This window comes from Pongo pygmaeus, chromosome 1 (assembly GCF_028885625.2).
Source record: "Pongo pygmaeus isolate AG05252 chromosome 1, NHGRI_mPonPyg2-v2.0_pri, whole genome shotgun sequence".
Taxonomy (NCBI): domain Eukaryota; kingdom Metazoa; phylum Chordata; class Mammalia; order Primates; family Hominidae; genus Pongo; species Pongo pygmaeus.
Genome location: NC_072373.2, coordinates 221,498,212 through 221,515,645, shown reverse-complemented (window position 1 = coordinate 221,515,645; position 17,434 = coordinate 221,498,212). Strand labels below are relative to the sequence as shown.

Here is a 17,434-nt window from a genome sequence, read left to right as displayed (position 1 = left end):
GTAAATATTTTAGCAGTTGCTGGCTGGCTCTGTTATCTGTTGCGATGATTCAGTCCCACCACCATAGGACAGGAGCAGCCCTGAGTGATATGTAAATGAATGGGCGTGGCTTTGTGGGGTTAACCAGGTGGCAGGTGGATTTGGCCAGGAAAAGGGTGGTTTGCTAACCCTGGTCTATGTTAATCGGTATGTTTATTAGGGGTTTTTTTGTTTGTTTGTTTTTTAATGGAAATGGGCTTGACTCACACCTGCTGCTGTATATCTTGGGGTTTTCCCCTCACTTAATGGCATACCTTGGACCCCTCCAGGCCGGCACATAGAGCTGCTTGACGGTCCCTAGACTGTCACAGCTTGGCGCCATCCCACTGCTTGACAGACCATAGTTAGCCGTTGCCCTTGGTAGCAACATTGGGAACTTTCCTCATTTCCCGTCTTCTTTGTGACTCAGTGGTGAACACCTTTCAACTGCTTGTTGCTGTGGGAGGGCTGGAGGCCTGTCACCCCAGTGCACACACTCCATGGAGAATTCTCTTTGGGCCCCCTTGCTGTGTTAAATATTTCTGAGTTCGTTGCCAACATTTAAAAATCAGGGTTGCCAGGCGCGGTGGCTCACACCTGTAATCCCTGCACTTTGGGAGGCCGAGGCAGGTGGATCACCTGAGGTCAAGAGTTTGAGACCAGCCTGGCCAACGTAGCGAAACCCCATCTCTACTAAGAAAAAATACAAAAAATTTAGCCAGGCATGGTGGTGCATACCTGTAATCCCAGCTACTCGGGAGGCTGAGGCAAGAGAATCACTTGAACCTGGGAAGTGGAGGTTGCAGTGAGCAAAGATTGCGCCACTGCACTCCAACCTGGGCAACAGAGTGGGACTCCATCACAAAAATAAAATAAATAGGTGAAGAGCTCCAGGACAGTTAACTGGGCTGCACAAAGGTCATGGCCCCCTGTCTCTGGAGTGACCTAGGGTGGTCCTGTGCTCTGGGAGGGGAGCCTGTAGGACGTGGTGCCAGCCCCAGATCCCAGCACCTCCCAGGCGCCCCCACAGAAGGGCAGCAGTGGAGAAGCCTGTCCACCCATGGTCAGCGCCCGGGGGGCTGCAGAGAGTGCAGATCTTGGGGTCTGCCTCTGCCCTCTGGGAGGTTTGGACCCCCCAGGCTGGAGGCCAGCTCTCCACCCTCCCTCAGCCTCCCACCTCCCAGTGTCTGCCTTGGGTGGAGGGGCTGACCGGTGACTGTCCCCCCAGCTGCTGTGGCACCGTGCCCAGTATGAGCCGCTCTTCCACATGCTCAGTGGCCCCGAGGCCTATGTGTTCACCTGCATCAACCAGACAGCGGAGCAGCAGGAGCTGGAGGACGAGCAACGGCGTCTGTGTGACGTGCAGCCCTTCCTGCCCGTCCTGCGCCTGGTGGCCCGCGAGGGCGACCGCGTGAAGAAGCTCATCAACTCACAGATCAGCCTCCTCATCGGCAAAGGTAGCTCTGCCGAGTGGGCCGTGTGGCCGGGCTGGCCCTGCCTGCCCCACCCGCTGACCCAGCCCTCCCTACCCCGCAGGCCTCCACGAGTTTGACTCCTTGTGCGACCCAGAAGTGAATGACTTTCGCGCCAAGATGTGCCAATTCTGCGAGGAGGCGGCCGCCCGCCGGCAGCAGCTGGGCTGGGAGGCCTGGCTGCAGTACAGTTTCCCCCTGCAGCTGGAGCCCTCGGCTCGAACCTGGGGGCCTGGCACCCTGCGGCTCCCAAACCGGGCCCTTCTGGTCAACGTTAAGTTTGAGGGCAGCGAGGTGAGCCTGTGCGTGGCGTGCGGCATCCAGGCTGCTCTGTCCGTGGGGAGCACTTCCTCTGTGAAACTCCTCAGTCATCCACAAGCCCCCCTCGCCCAGTGGCATCAGATGGTGTTTGCCAGGTGTCTGTGCATGTGTGGGGCTCAGCTGAGCATCCCCCCAGGCAAGCTCAACGTGGCAGGATAACCAAGTGGCACGGGGCGTTGGGCATCAGTTTGTTCATTCTTTGAACAAGTATTTCCCAGTGTCGTCCGTGAACTCCCCAGACCCTGCCCTTGGGGGCAAATAGGCAACCCTGCTCTGTGCCCCAGAACCCCGGGGCCTCGAGGGCAGAGGACTGACCTCCCTCTTCCCCACAGGAGAGCTTCACCTTCCAGGTGTCCACCAAGGACGTGCCGCTGGCGCTGATGGCCTGTGCCCTGCGGAAGAAGGCCACGGTGTTCCGGCAGCCGCTGGTGGAGCAGCCGGAAGACTACACGCTGCAGGTGAACGGCAGGCATGAGTACCTGTACGGCAGCTACCCGCTCTGCCAGTTCCAGGTGAGGCCGCTGAGGCCCTCTGCACTCTGGGCTCCTGCCGCCCTGGATGGGGCCTGGGTGGGAGTCGGGGAGCTGACGTTTGGGCGCATCTTGAGCCTGCTGAGCCAGGCCTTTGGGTCACTGCCAGAGCATCCCTTGGTAGGGCTGGCCCTGTCTGAGAGCACAAGGAGGGTCTCCGTCTTGGGAGGTGGAGGTGGGGCTGGAAAAACCAGCAGGAAGCCCTCCCCTCCCCCAAGGCCTAGTACAGGCAGTGGGCAGCTTGGGGGGTCCTGGGAATCCTGGTGTCCAGGGAGTGGTTGGGGCCGCCCCACCGGCCGCTCACCCTGCACCCCGTCTCAGTACATCTGCAGCTGCCTGCACAGTGGGCTGACCCCTCACCTGACCATGGTCCATTCCTCCTCCATCCTCGCCATGCGGGATGAGCAGAGCAACCCTGCCCCCCAGGTCCAGAAACCGCGTGCCAAACCACCTCCCATTCCTGCGAAGAAGGTGAGATGGCGTCTTCCGCCTCCCCTCTGAGCCACCCCTTCTTTCCACCTGGCGTCCAACTCCATGTGCTACTGGCCATGGGTCCAGGGGCCCTTGGTATGGAGAGTTGGGGCTTTGAGCTGGGGAAGCCAACACAGCTGACCAGCGTCCTGGGCTGGGGCCTGTGGGACCGCCGTGGGTGGGGGGCAGCCCCATGCCTGGCTCACCGGCTGCCCTTCTCCGCTGCAGAGCTCAGGGGTGTTGGGGCCCCCTGGGGAGCCCGCATGGCAGGTTTTCTGGGAAAGGATAGCATTGTGGACAGGCCCAAACCTGGCCGCAAACCTGTGGCCCTCTCACCCGCCCCCGAGTGTTCACGGGCCTCACCATAGGCCAGGGAGACAAGCTGCGCTTTGAGCCGTGTTAACAGCCCTGCTTCCCCGGTCCCCAGCCTTCCTCTGTGTCCCTGTGGTCCCTGGAGCAGCCGTTCTGCATCGAGCTCATCCAGGGCAGCAAAGTGAACGCCGACGAGCGGATGAAGGTGGGGCTCCTGGGACAGGTGGGAGAGACACTGTTTTTTTGCACAAACAAGGTGGCTGTATCCTGCAGGGGCAGCAGAGAAAGGAGGGGAATCACATGAAAGCCACCTGACCACATTACCCAGCATCCCTGCCTGAGGCGCTGTGAGCGGCTTGAAAACAGGAAGTGGGGAGGGGAGTGGGCCAGCCGGCCCTGGAGGCCGATTCGTAGAAACCCGGGCCAAGCAGCGTTCTGGGTATTTGGCTTTGGTGGAGGTTATGGGGCCAGGTTCAGCCCAGGGATCTGGGACCGCAGAGCTGGGGGAGGGGCCAGGCATGGAAGAGGGGCTGGGTCCAGCTGGGCTGGAGGATGTGGCGCTCTCTGGAGGCACCAGGGCGGTGCCTGCGGCCTGTGAGGGCTGCACCTGCCTCGACCTCTGGGGGCTGAGCCCACCTCCCTGTTGTCTCTTCACACTTTCACACACTCCATCGCAACAGCCTGCAGGCATGGGTTTTATTGTCCTGTTTGCTGGACATGATACCTGAGTCCTCAGAGGTTGGCTCTCCTGCCTGGAGCGTGTTTCACTGGGGAAATCATATAATAAGCAGGGCAGGTCTGGGTTCCACTGGCAGGAATCGAGGGGGATTGGATCAGAGGGACTTCCAGGGTGGTGTTGTCAGGTGGAATTGGAAGGGGCTGGACATCAGGTGGCAGGAAAAGTCCTTCCCCACCCACATGGGCTCATAGGAATCTGAGAAGTCCGGAGAGCCCTAGGATGTTAGAGCAAGCATCTCTGGAGTTCCTGATCCCTGATGGGGAAACTGAGGCCCGGAGTGGGGAATGGACATGCCCCGAGGTCCCCAGAGTCGGGGTAGCTGAGACGGGGCACCCATGCACAGCCTGTGGTGCCCTCCCTCACCCCAGGGCCGCTCGTGCCCCTCAGGCCTTCCCTGTGCTGCGCCACCTTCCTTCGTGTGGGAAGTAGAGTTCAGACCCACCTGAGGACATTCAAGGGGGAAACTGACACCTCCTTAAGGGGGAGGGGAGAGGGGCTGGGCCTCTGCCTCCTCACCTATCATCCCGGCACCTTCTACAGCTGGTGGTGCAGGCCGGGCTTTTCCACGGCAATGAGATGCTGTGCAAGACGGTGTCCAGCTCGGAGGTGAGCGTGTGCTCGGAGCCCGTGTGGAAGCAGCGGCTGGAGTTCGACATCAACATCTGCGACCTGCCCCGCATGGCCCGTCTCTGCTTTGCACTGTACGCTGTGATCGAGAAAGCCAAGAAGGCTCGCTCCACCAAGAAGAAGTCCAAGAAGGCGGTGGGTCCCAGGGCTGGCTGGGAGGGGTGCAGGCCCCGGAGAGCCAGTTGCAGCCCCCTTGCTGGGCCACTCACCACTCTCCTCCCGGCAAGCACGCAGCCTGGGGACAGGGGTCCTGGGATTGCTTGTGGACCCCAGCCTCCTCGCCCACCCCAGTCTGGCCACCAGCCCTGCTCAAGGGACGCTCTGGGCTCCTGGGCTCCTGTGCATGCGGCCTCAGAATATCTGGCCTGGGCTGTGGTCCTGCAGGAACCTGCACGTAGTGCCCTGGGATGGAAGGACAAGCACAGTGTCATCCCTGGAGCAGAAAAGCCTGAGTCAGCGGCTGGCTGGGAGGTGTAGTGGCTGGGTGCTGAGTCACGGTCCCAGGATATGGCTCCCCTCGGAGCTGACTCACTCCAAGCTGAGCTGGGCTGGCCTCTGGGGCTGTGCCGTCTGTTTGGGGATTTCTCAAGAAGCCAGGAGGGCCAGGCATGGTGGCTCATGCCTGTAATCCCAGCACTTTGGGAGGCCAAGGTGGTCGGCGCACAAGGTCAGGAGTTTGAGACCAGCCTGGCCAATATGGTGAAACCCCGTCTCTACTAAAAATACAAAAAAATTAGCCAGGCATGGAGGCGCATGCCTATAATCTCAGCTACTTGGGAGGCTGAGGCAGGAGGAGAATTGCTTGAACCCAGGAGGCAGAGGTTGCAATGAGCCGAGATCGCGCCACTGCACTCCAGCCTGGGCGACAGAGCAAGACTCCGTCTCAAAAAAAAAAAGCCTGAGTAGGGGTGAGGTGGGAACAGGAAGGTGCAGCAGGTGTCAGCTGGCTTCACCACTGGAGCCCTCAGAGGAAAGAGGAAAAAGTGGCTCCTCTCCTTCCCCAAGCAGGGTCTTCCAGGGGTCTGGTTGGGAGACCTTAGCTGCGCTCTGGGTCTTCTCGGGTGGGGTGCCTGGGGGAGGGCAGGGAAGCTGGGTCTGGAGGCCCCTGAGTGGCTGTCCTCACCTGCTCTGTCCTTCTGCAGGACTGCCCCATTGCCTGGGCCAACCTCATGCTGTTTGACTACAAGGACCAGCTTAAGACAGGGGAACGCTGCCTCTACATGTGGCCCTCCGTCCCAGGTCGGCCCAGGCCCGGGAGGGAGAGGCGTTGGGAGTGTGAGGGTCCCAGAGATGCTGGTCACCCCTCTACAACTTCATCTGCCCCTGTGTTCAGATGAGAAGGGTGAGCTGCTGAACCCCACGGGCACTGTGCGCAGTAACCCCAACATGGATAGCGCCGCCGCCCTGCTCATCTGCCTGCCCGAGGTGGCCCCGCACCCTGTGTACTATCCCGCCCTGGAGAAGGTCAGTGGGGGCCCCACCGCGTGAGGCTGAGGGGCTGACGCGGAGCTCTCCTGGCCCTGCTCCTGGAGCTCTTTAGAGGGTGCTCCCTGGCCACGTTGGGGCTGGGCTACCAGGCATATCTGGGGCCTTCCCAGGGGCCATTTTGCCTGCAGGGACGCTGTGCAGTCTGATGACATTTTCGATTGTCACAGCTGCTGGGAGGGATGCTCTTGGCATCTCGTGGGTGGAGGCCAGAGCTGCTGTGGATGTGCCTCCATGCACAGGACAGCGCCCCCTCAAGGACGATCGGGGTGGCAATGCCCTGCCTGGGGGTCCTGCCCAGGCTGGTCCAGGCCCCCGGGGACGCTGAGTGCAGCTGTTTGTTGCAGATCTTGGAGCTGGGGCGGCACAGCGAGTGTGTGCATGTCACTGAGGAGGAGGTGAGTGGAGTAGGGGTGTGGGATGGGGGGCACGGAGCCGGCATGGAGCCAGAGCCCTCACCCCTGCCCACACCCCTCAGCAGTTGCAGCTGCGGGAAATCCTGGAGCGGCGGGGGTCTGGGGAGCTGTACGAGCACGAGAAGGACCTGGTGTGGAAGCTGCGGCATGAAGTCCAGGAGCACTTCCCGGAGGCGCTAGCCCGGCTGCTGCTGGTCACCAAGTGGAACAAGCATGAGGATGTGGCCCAGGTGGGTGGAGAGGCGCACCTGGGGGCGGAGCTGGGAGCAGACCACAGCCTCTGGCTACCCACCACTCTGACCCCAGCCAACCCCCACCTTCACCCTGACCCCGGCCGCTGCCAAGCCTGACCTCGGCTCCCCCCAGATGCTCTACCTGCTGTGCTCCTGGCCGGAGCTGCCCGTCCTGAGCGCCCTGGAGCTGCTAGACTTCAGCTTCCCCGATTGCCACGTAGGCTCCTTCGCCATCAAGTCGCTGCGGAAACTGACGTGAGTCCCAGCTGGGCGCTCCCCACTTCTCCAGAGGGCAGCTGTGTCCTGGCTGCCAGGACGTGGGCTCTGGGTGGGGCCTGAACCTTCCCGTGGGCTTGCTCCCTCCTGCCTGGCCTTCCTCTGGCTGCCGAGGGAGCTCCCTCCTGTCCTGCGTCGGGGAGCTCCAGGCCCCAGTGCCTTCCTTCCCTGCAGGGACGATGAGCTGTTCCAGTACCTGCTGCAGCTGGTGCAGGTGCTCAAGTACGAGTCCTACCTGGACTGCGAGCTGACCAAATTCCTGCTGGACCGGGCCCTGGCCAACCGCAAGATCGGCCACTTCCTTTTCTGGCACCTCCGGTAGCGGGACTTGCCCCAGCCGTTCTGTGGGAATCCCAGCCCCTGAGTCTCCCTGGAAGGCCATGGGGGACGTTTCCAGCAGGCCTGGGTGTCCTGGCCTCGCTAGGTCCTGCTGGGTGGGAGGGGCAGCGTGGTGCTGCCTGGTGAGGCTCAGCCCTCCCTTCCCCTTCCAGCTCCGAGATGCACGTGCCATCGGTGGCCCTGCGCTTCGGCCTCATCCTGGAGGCGTACTGCAGGGGCAGCACCCACCACATGAAGGTGCTGATGAAGCAGGTGAGGCTCAAGGCCCTGCGGGGTGGGCAGAGGGTGGCCCTGAGCCTCTGAGAATCCCCAGGGCCGGGCCGAGGCTGGGACCTGCCCACTGCCGCCCTCCCATCTCCCCGCCAGGGAGAAGCACTGAGCAAACTGAAGGCCCTGAACGACTTCGTCAAGCTAAGCTCTCAGAAGACCCCCAAGCCCCAGACCAAGGAGCTGATGCACTTGTGCATGCGGCAGGAGGCCTACCTAGAGGCCCTCTCCCACCTGCAGTCCCCACTCGACCCCAGCACCCTGCTGGCTGAAGTCTGGTGAGCCCAAGCCCCGCCACGAGGGCTCCTCCCACCCCTGGGAGGCCGGCAGAGGAGCCCCCGCTGACTGCTCGCTCTCTGGCCCGGCAGCGTGGAGCAGTGCACCTTCATGGACTCCAAGATGAAGCCCCTGTGGATCATGTACAGCAACGAGGAGGCAGGCAGTGGCGGCAGCGTGGGCATCATCTTTAAGAATGGGGATGGTGAGGGCCTGGCCTCCCCACACCCCACCTGTACTGCCCTAGGGGGTCCTGGGGTGCTCCTAGAGTGGAGCTGGAGAAGACGGAATCCTGGGACTTAAGGGCTTGGGTGTAGCTGGAAGCAGAGAACCTACCAGAAACTCACGCTTCTCTTCCCACCGGCTGGTGGCACAGACCTCCGGCAGGACATGCTGACCCTGCAGATGATCCAGCTCATGGACGTCCTGTGGAAGCAGGAGGGGCTGGACCTGAGGTGAGGGCACCCACCCCCCATCATCCCTTGGTGTCTGTGCCCGGCCTGGGAGTCTGTGCCTCTGGAGGGGTCCTTTTCGAAGGTGGCATGACTATCTCAGCTGGGGAAAGGGCCGTCCTAGGAAGAGCTGGGAGCTGTTTAACTCTAGGCCAGGAGGTGACGGGCAGCAGGATGCATGAAGGCTGCTCCTGGGGCTTAGTGTGTACCCTGCTGTGTTGCTTTAGTTGCCCGGGTGCCCCTGGCTCCCCCAGCCCATCTTGGGAAGCAGTGGCATCTTCTCCCAAGGCCCCTGGCTGGTTCTCTTCCAAGCAAACGTGAGCTCAGCCGTGGTGCTTTCTGCACCTCAGATGCCGGTGCCAGCATCTCCAAGGAGCCAGCATCTCTCACCTGCTTTTTAGCAATGTGGGCAGCTGCATCTTCTGTGGCTTTTGGGGGCACCATGAGTTTCTGGGGCTCAAGCGGCCTCAGGGACAGCCCTTGACCATGCCATTTGCCCATCCCTCTTCCCACTTGCCTAGGATGACCCCCTACGGCTGCCTCCCCACCGGGGACCGCACAGGCCTCATTGAGGTGGTACTCCGTTCAGACACCATCGCCAACATCCAACTCAACAAGAGCAACATGGCAGCCACAGCTGCATTCAACAAGGACGCCCTGCTCAACTGGCTGAAGTCCAAGAACCCAGGGTGGGTTTCAGGCCCGGGGATAGGTACCCTCTCCTTTCCAAGAGGTGTGGAGTAGGAGGGCCTAGCCTGTCAGAGCAAAGGAGCGGGGAGGGGCCTCAGACCATCTCTGTGGCTACTTGGCTCAGTTGAGGACCAGCCTGTGTCTGGGTTGGGGTGAGGTGGGTCTCTCTTCCCCAAGTATCAGTGTCTGTTGCTATGCAACACCATCCAAAGCGCAGGGCTTTAAAAAACAGCCATTTACGATTGGCTCACAAATCTGCAGCTGGGGCTGGGCTCAGCTGGGTGGCTGTTCTGCTGGTTCCGCATAATCACTCGTGCAGCTGCTCTCTTCTGGTGCCTTAACTGGGCCAGCGGGTCTGAGATAACCCATCTCATTGCTGGGGCCTTGGTGCCAGCTGTCTGTGATGCCTCTCTGCATGTGGCCTCCTCATTTAGCAGCCTCACTTTCCTTCCATGACTGTATTGAGAGTGTGGGGTTCAAGATCTGTAGGTGTCTTCATGCCTTGGCTCTGGAATAGTGTCTGCAAGCGATGTCCAGCATTGTGTCCTCCATGTTCTGTTGGTCAAAGCAAGTCACAGGGCCAGATTCAAGGGGAGAGGGAGTAGTAACCCACCTCTTGATAGGAGGAGCTGCAAAATGGTATGGCCATGCTTTTCAATCTTCCCCACCCAGGGAGGCCCTGGATCGAGCCATTGAGGAGTTCACCCTCTCCTGTGCTGGCTATTGTGTGGCCACATACGTGCTGGGCATCGGCGATCGGCACAGCGACAACATCATGATCCGAGAGAGTGGGCAGGTATGGGGGCTGGTGCTGGCAGCTGCTGTGGGGACTTGGCTTCTGGCCCCAGCCTGCTGGCCCTTCTGCCTGGCACACAGCTCTGTGGCAGGGGTCCCCCAGCCCTGCTGGCTTCCTGTCTCCCCTGGATTCTCTCCTCTCTGATACCTTCTCAATCCTCCCCCTCCTCTCCCCTCCCCTCAGCTGTTCCACATTGATTTTGGCCACTTTCTGGGGAATTTCAAGACCAAGTTTGGAATCAACCGCGAGCGTGTCCCATTCATCCTCACCTATGACTTTGTCCATGTGATTCAGCAGGGGAAGACTAATAATAGTGAGAAATTTGAACGGTGAGAGTGCCTGAGTCCCACCAGATGCCCCTCGGTGTGGGGCCCCAGGGAACGGGGCAGAGGTTCCCAGGCAGGGTGCAGGATGGGGCTCAGCTCTCAGCCCCACACCTGGCCCCTCACCCCAACTGTTGATGGGTTTGGAACATGCCCCTGCTCCGCCCTGCAGTGCCCCTTTTGGGCAATGTGGGCAGGTTTGTGGGTCATGTAGCAGGAGGCTGGCTGGGGCACGGGGGTCAGTTAGAAGAACTGGAGGCCTTGTGTCCACCCATTTCCAGGGCAAGGGCAGGTGTCCTTGGGGAAGGGTCTGGTTGGATGCAGAGCGGCCCTCTGGCCTGTGGCTGGGAGGTCCCAGAGCCTCACTTCCTCTGTCCCCTACCTGCAGGTTCCGGGGCTACTGTGAAAGGGCCTACACCATCCTGCGGCGCCACGGGCTTCTCTTCCTCCACCTCTTTGCCCTGATGCGGGCGGCAGGCCTGCCTGAGCTCAGCTGCTCCAAAGACATCCAGTATCTCAAGGCATGTGCCAGGCAGGAGACTGCTGTCGCCAATGGCCTTCCAAGGCCTGCCCCCAAGCAATGTGACCTAGGAGGGCCCTGAGTGCAGTAGGCCGCAAAGGGCACTGAGCTGTGTGTGCCTCATGCCGTCCCAGGACCCAGCAGTGGAGCTGGTGGGCGGTGGAGGGGAAAGTGGCTGGACCAGAGTTGAGCCGCCTGGGCATGGTTCCACTCAGTGGCAGATGTGTAGTGACCTCTCCAGGTTGGGGTGCTGTGCTCAGGGGCTGCGGGGCTTTCAGGTGTCCACTAGGGGGCCGCATGAGATCTGGCTCCCTCTGCCTTCTAAAAGATATTTTTTGGCGGGGCGTGGTGGCTCACGCCTGTAATCCCAGCACTTTGGGAGGCCGAGGTGGGCGGATCACGTGAGGTCGGGAGTTCGACACCAGCCTGACCAACATGGGGAAACCCTGTCTCTACTAAAAATACAAAATTAGCTGGGCATGGTGGTGCATTCCCATAATCCCAGCTACTTTCGGGAGGCTCAGGCAGGAGAATCGCTTGAACCCAGGAGGTGGAGGTTGCAGTGAGCCGAGATTGCGTCATTGCACTCCAGCCTGGGCAGCAAGAGCAAAACTCGGTCTCAAAAAAGATAAAAATAAATAATAAAAAAAGATATTTTTCCAGGCCGGGCGCAGTGGCTCACGCCTGTAATCCCAGCACTTTGGGAGGCCGAGGTGGGCGGATCACGAGGTCAGGAGTTCGAGATCAGCCTGACCAACATGGTGAAACCCTGTCTCTACTAAAAATACAAAAATTAGCCAGATGTGGTGGCACGCATCTGTAATCCCAGCTACTCAGGAGGCTCAGGCAGAAGAATCACTTGAACCTGGGAGGCGGAAGTTGCAGTGAGCCGAGATCGTGCCACTGCACTCTAGCCTGGGCAACGAAAGCAAAACTCCGTCTCAAAATATAATAATAAAAATAAAAATAAACATAAATAAAAGATATTTTTCCAGGTTGGGCATGGTGGCTCATGCCTGTAATCCCAGCACTTTGGGAGGCTGAGGCAGGTGGATCACCTGAGGTCAGGAGTTCGAGACCAGCCAGGCCAACATGGTGAAACCCCATCACTACTTAAAATACAAAAAATTAGCCAGGCATGGTGGCACATGCCTGTAATCCCAGCTATTCATGAGGCTGAGGCAGAAGAATCACTTGAACACGAGAGACTGAGGCTGCAGTAATTCTAGATCGCGCCACTGCACTCCAGCTCAGGTGACAAAGCAAGACTCTGTCTCAAAAAGAAAAAATTGGCCGGGCACGATGGCTCACGCCTGTAAACCCAGCACTTTGGGAGGCCAAGGCGGGTGAATCACGAGGTCAGGAGATCGAGACCATCCTGGCTAACACGGTGAAACCCCGTCTCTACTAAAAAATACAAAAAATTTGCCGGGCGTGGTGGTGGCTGCCTGTAGTCCTAGCTGCTTGGGAGGTTGAGGCAGAAGAATCACTTGAACCTGGGAGGCGGAGGTTGCAGTGAGCCGAGATCATGCCCCTGCACTCCAGCCTGGGGGACAGAGTGAGACTATCTCAAAAATATATATATATACATATATGTGTATATATATTTTTTTTCCTTCTTGTGTCCTCTCCATGTGAGAAGGTGGGGTGGGGCAGTGAGGCTGCTGGGGCCACACATGCTTGCCAGGACCTTCCCTCTGGTGCCCAGTCCCTGCAGAAGCTGCTCCCACGCTCCTCCCAGAGCCACTTCTCCAGTGGGGGAGGCGAGGTCACTTGGGAACTGGGGGCTCTGGGGCCAAGACGTCTTTGGCACCTTTATTTGAGGGTGGCAGCGGAATAGAGAGCTTTTCCTGAGATGCTGGGAGCTCTCTACTAACTACTTCATGCAGTGACTGAAGTCCCCAGAGAGGGCCGCATCCCAGAGCAAGGTCCGGGCCCTCTTAACGTGGACACTGCTGTGATTTATTTGCAGGACTCCCTGGCACTGGGGAAAACAGAGGAGGAGGCGCTGAAGCACTTCCGAGTGAAGTTTAACGAAGCCCTCCGTGAGAGCTGGAAAACCAAAGTGAACTGGCTGGCCCACAACGTGTCCAAAGACAACAGGCAGTAGCGGCTCCTCCCAGCCCTGGGCCCAAGAGGAGGCAGCTGCAGGTCGTGGGGACCAGGCACGTTGGTCCTAAAGGGGCTGAAGAGCCTGAACTGCACCTAATGGGAAAGAACCTACACGGCTGCCTTTTGTTTACACTGGTTATTTATTTATGACTTGAAATGCTGAAGGAGCTAAACAGCCATAAACGGAAATGCCTCCTTCGTGCAGCGGCGGTGCTGGGTCCCTCGAGGCTGCACCTGGCTTTTGGCTGAGGATTGTCACCCCAAGTCTTCCAGCTGGTGGATCTGGGCCCAGCAAAGACTGTTCTCCTCCCAAGGGAACCTTCTTCCCAGGCCTCCCGCCAGACTGCCTGGGTCCTGGCGCCTGGCAGTCACCTGGTGCCTACTGTCCGACAGGATGCCTCGATCCTTGTGTGACCCACCCTGTGTGTCCTCCCTAGACTGAGTTCTGGCAGCTCCCCGAGGCAGCCGGGGTACCCTCTAGATTCAGGGATGCTTGCTCTCCACTTTTCAAGTGGGTCTTGGGTACGAGAATTCCCTCACCTTTCTCTACTGTAAAGTGATTTTGTTTGCAGGTAAGAAAATAATAGCTGACTCACCACACCTCTACGGCCGGGGAGATCAGGCCCAGCCCCATAAAGGAGAATCTGCGCTGGTCCTCGGGGCGTGTTAAAGAGATCTGGGCCTCACGTAGCTCACCCCGGTCATGCGTGAAGGCAAAAGCAGGTCAGAGGCGAATACTCTGCCATTATCTCAAATTTTTTTTTTTTTTTTTTTGAGATGGGGGTCTCGCGCTGTTGCCCAGGCTGGAGTGCAGTGGTGCAATTTTGGCTCACTGTAACCTCCACCTCCCGGGTTCAAGTGATTCTTCTGCCTCAGCCTCCTGAGTAGCTGGGATTACAGGTGTGCACCACCGTACCCAGCTAATTTTTCTATTTTTGGTAGAGACGGGGTTTCACCATGTTGGCCAGGCTGGTCTCAAACTCCTGACCTCAGGTGATCCACCCACCTCAGCCTCCCAAAGTGCTGGGATTACAGGCATGAGCTACTGCGCCCGGCCCACTCTGCCATTGTCTAAGCCACCTCTGAAAGCAGGTTTTAACAAAAGGATGAGGCCAGAACTCTTCCAGAACCATCACCTTTGGGAACCTGCTGTGAGAGTGCTGAGGTACCAGAAGTGTGAGAACGAGGGGGTGTGCTGGGATCTGTCTGACTATACTTAGTTTGAAATGGTGCAGGCTGTCTTAAGCCTCCAAAGGCCTGGATTTGAGCAGCTTTAGAAATGCAGGTTCCAGGGTTTCTCCCAGCCTTCGGAAGCCGACTCTGCAGATGAGGCTAGGACTGTGGGCTTTTAGCAGCCCACAGGTGATTCTAACATATCAGCCGTGGACTCAGGACCTGCCCGGTGATGCTGTTGATCTCTCAAAGGTCTTCCAAAACTCAACAGAGCCAGAAGTAGCCGCCCGCTCAGCGGCTCAGGTGCCAGCTCTGTTCTGATCCACCAGGGTACCGTCAGTAGTCATTGCCACCCGCGGGGCACCTCCCTGGCCACACGCCTGTTCCCAGCAAGTGCTGAAACTCACTAGACCGTCTGTGTGTTTCAAAATGGGGAAAGCCGTGTGTGCGCATGTTATTTATTTAAGTGCGCCTGTGTGCGCGGGTGTGGGAGCACACTTTTTGCACAGCCGCAGCGTTTCTGGTTTGGGGGTACAGTCTTGTATGCCTGGCGAGAAGAATATTTTCTATTTTTTTAAGTCATTTCATGTTTCTGTCTGGGGAAGGCAAGTTAAGTATCACTGATGTGGGTTGAGACCAGCACTCTGTGAAACCTTGAAATGAGAAGTAAAGGCAGATGAAAAGAAAGAAAAAGCCTTTTTATGTTCTTATGTTCTCGGCTCAAAAAGAAACAAGGGAGTGTAAAAAAGCCTTTTTATGTTCTTATGTTCTCGGCTCAAAAAGAAACAAGGGAGTGTAGGTTTAAAACCAAAACAAACAGGAGAGAAGACAAACCCCGCTCCGGCTGGAGTTAGTTAGAACCAGAACTTTATTGTAGCGGATACACTTTCTGACCTATCATCAGTATACACATCTGCGAAGGGAGACCGCGCGGCGACAGCGTGAGGACATCCCCTGGGCGTGAGCGTCTGTCCGCTGTCTAAACAGAGCAGCTACAAGGACGGGACATGGAGGATGGCCACACATAGCACAGCCACCAGTGTCCTCAGAACTAGCAGTCAGGGTCACAGAACAGTATTCAAAATGATTGCCCACCCGTTTTAGAAATCTAAAATTTTACATGTAACTAAGAGCAAAGTGCTATGTGGGTTTTAGACCATGACCGTTTGCTCTCCTTCTGCCCTACCACCAAGCAAAGCAGCAGGGCTCCTGGGGGAGAGGGATTTCAACCCCCCTGATGGCAGGGGGGGCTCTGGGGAGGAGAGAGGAGAGAACAGGCTGTTTTGGAAAATTCCAGCACTTTGACTTCGGGCCATGGGTCTCTGCTGGACGTTCTGAGTACGGATCGCTTAGGCCTCCTGCCGTCTCCGAAGGGAGTGGTCAGACGGTCTGCAGGACACCTGTCAGTTTCTCCTTTTACCAGCAGGAAAATGTACATCTAAGCATAAACCACAAGGCTGCACACGGTGAGACCAGGCCACTGCCCAGGGAGCTGCTGTCGGAGGAGAAGTGTGGAAAAGGAGCCGGGGACCCCCGCACCCCACGCCCCACACCAAATTAGGAACAGGTAGAATCCCAAAGGCAAGGCCCGGCTACTTGTAGCTACCAAAGAGCGGTCCCTGATCTGGTCTCTTGAGCAGCATAGCTAGAGGCCTGTGGCCCCCGACTCCCAGCCACACTCAGACCTGAGCAGGGGCTGGGGCGGGGCTGGGGTGGGGCTGGGTGGGGTGGGCCTCTCCTTCTGGGGTCTGGGGACGGAGGGCCCGGCGGGAAGAGCCCGTGCTCAGAGCTTCACTTTACATTCCAGTCCCGGGTTACACTAGCACAAAGGACACAAGGAATCCGATTTATTTACAAAATATTAAAAAGTCAGTTAATCATCTACACAGTACCCCCCATCCTGCCATTATTTATACATGCACTAGTTTGGAAAAAATAAAAACTTTTTTTAAAAAAAGAAAAAAATGATTACCGGGTGGGAGTGAGCATGTTTTACCCTTTGTCAACGAGTCCAGCTGGCATGGCTTTTCTGGAGTGCGAGGGGCCAGCGTCCTCTCCCCGGGGGGAGACTCCAGACACAAACACGGGGCCTGAGGCGCTGCGAGGCCCCTGTGCGAGCCGGATGGTGGCCAGAGATGACGTGTCAGCTCCTCGTGGGACTGAAGAGCGCGACCAGGCAGAGGGCGGGCGGGGAGCCTAGGGTCCTACACACCAAGCACGGCGACGATCGTGGCGGGAAGGGGTCTGCACACCTACTGGCCGAAATGACTTTGTACATCGTGGACCCTTGGGACTGGGAGAACGGATGGCAGCAGAGTCTTCGAAAGCAGAAACCGAGGTGGCCGGGGCGCGGGTCAGTAGCTGAGGGTGGAGTCATCCCACTCCAGCTGCTGCTGCCGGGTTGCGTTCTGTGGGTCGCCCTGCTCCCCCTCCTCCTCCTCGCTGCTCTCCGACTCTGCGCTGGTGATGTCATCTTCTTCCTCGCCGTCCTCGCTCTCCTCTTCCTCCTCCTCTTCCTCCTCCTCCTCACTGCTGTGCTGGTCCTCATAGGTCTGACAAGGAGAAGTGACCGCCACGTGAGTCTGGCCCTGCCCACAGCCCCGTCACCCGGCATTCTCCTCTCGACAGCCACAGAGAAAGGAGAACTTGCCCCAGCGTTTCCCTCTCCAGTGACAAAGCAGCCAGGACGGCACCGGAAGTTATATTAGAGTGAAGGGAAAACAAAGCTCCAGTCAGCACCCACGGAGTCACCCACATACAAAGCAGCTTGGGACAGCACCTTTGCTGCACCACCAGAGAACTCTCTCAGGATTACCATGACCCAAGAGCGCCAAGCCCTGGCACGGCTCATCTCTTCCCTTACTAGGCAGAATGGCCTTGAATAAGGCCACTCTCGGCCTCGGATTACCCATGAAGACACCTAAGCCCCAGGCTTGCTGAGCAGATGATGTGATGGAAAGCATGTGAACCCGAAGGAGCCGCGCCGTACCGGCTTCTCGGAGGCCCTGGCCTGTGCTGCCTCTCAGTCCTAGAGGTCGCCTGCCCACTCCTACCTCCATGGGGTTGACGGTGATGGTCAGGGCGGAGTCGTCCCAGTCCATCTCGTTCTCCTTCCCGGTGTCCTGATCCCGCATGGTCCGCTGATGTGCGGCCCGGATCCGAAATACCCCCAGGATAATCATGAACACCAGGAAGCTGACGCACACCACAATCACAACGGTCGCAGTGCTGGGGACAACTGCGGGAGAATGAGGCGGCAGGGCGTGAGTGAGGTCACTCAACCCAGAGGGCCACTGGGCCCTTGACCTCCTCGGCTGTGCCCGGTCAAAACGGGCTGGACAGCATGCTTCATCTGAACCCACATGCCAGGAGGAAATACCAGGAAAAGCTCGGCATGGGCCTCCAATCTGGCTCGGCCACATCCTGCTCTACGGCTGCGGGTGACATCATCTGCCCTCTTGGAGGGCTTTAGTTTCCTTGTGTGACAGGGAATAATTGGGACAGGGAATGACCGGCAGTCATGCTGAGCAGGAGGCTGTGCCCACGGTGGGGTGGGGCCAGGGCGGACGGCATGGAGCATCTCCGC

The 17,434-nt window shown here is 58.6% G+C and overlaps 2 protein-coding genes across 15 annotated transcripts in view; one reads left to right on the top strand and one right to left on the bottom strand.

Annotated features, from left to right (window-relative positions):
* PIK3CD (phosphatidylinositol-4,5-bisphosphate 3-kinase catalytic subunit delta) overlaps window positions 1–14,541 on the top strand; it is a 97,673-nt gene extending 83,132 nt beyond the window's left edge. For 5 of the 11 annotated variants that reach the window (XM_054440305.2, XM_054440295.2, XM_054440313.2 and 2 more), the window contains 21 exons: window positions 1,247–1,475; window positions 1,555–1,784; window positions 2,144–2,323; window positions 2,663–2,812; window positions 3,240–3,329; window positions 4,404–4,625; window positions 5,633–5,729; window positions 5,824–5,954; window positions 6,323–6,373; window positions 6,454–6,621; window positions 6,758–6,879; window positions 7,075–7,218; window positions 7,392–7,491; window positions 7,606–7,784; window positions 7,875–7,987; window positions 8,159–8,237; window positions 8,756–8,923; window positions 9,597–9,720; window positions 9,904–10,049; window positions 10,432–10,564; window positions 12,536–14,541. In XM_054440305.2, the coding sequence (XP_054296280.1) occupies window positions 1,247–1,475; window positions 1,555–1,784; window positions 2,144–2,323; window positions 2,663–2,812; window positions 3,240–3,329; window positions 4,404–4,625; window positions 5,633–5,729; window positions 5,824–5,954; window positions 6,323–6,373; window positions 6,454–6,621; window positions 6,758–6,879; window positions 7,075–7,218; window positions 7,392–7,491; window positions 7,606–7,784; window positions 7,875–7,987; window positions 8,159–8,237; window positions 8,756–8,923; window positions 9,597–9,720; window positions 9,904–10,049; window positions 10,432–10,564; window positions 12,536–12,673 (2,994 nt within the window). In that variant the 3' untranslated portion in view covers window positions 12,674–14,541. Of the gene's footprint in view, window positions 1–1,246; window positions 1,476–1,554; window positions 1,785–2,143; window positions 2,324–2,662; window positions 2,813–3,239; window positions 3,330–4,403; window positions 4,626–5,632; window positions 5,730–5,823; window positions 5,955–6,322; window positions 6,374–6,453; window positions 6,622–6,757; window positions 6,880–7,074; window positions 7,219–7,391; window positions 7,492–7,605; window positions 7,785–7,874; window positions 7,988–8,158; window positions 8,238–8,755; window positions 8,924–9,596; window positions 9,721–9,903; window positions 10,050–10,431; window positions 10,565–12,535 lie in introns of those variants that run through there. The other 6 variants (XM_063668149.1, XM_063668150.1, XM_063668152.1 and 3 more) reach the window with 4 other exon arrangements.
* A 157-nt stretch (window positions 14,542–14,698) lies between these two features.
* Window positions 14,699–17,434, bottom strand: part of CLSTN1 (calsyntenin 1) — a 96,668-nt gene continuing 93,932 nt past the window's right edge. For all 4 annotated transcript variants that reach the window (XM_054440436.2, XM_054440425.2, XM_054440416.2 and 1 more), the window contains 2 exons: window positions 16,902–17,086; window positions 14,699–16,400 (listed from right to left, as the gene is read on the bottom strand). In XM_054440436.2, the coding sequence (XP_054296411.1) occupies window positions 16,203–16,400; window positions 16,902–17,086 (383 nt within the window). In that variant the 3' untranslated portion in view covers window positions 14,699–16,202. The remainder of the gene's footprint in view (window positions 16,401–16,901; window positions 17,087–17,434) is intronic.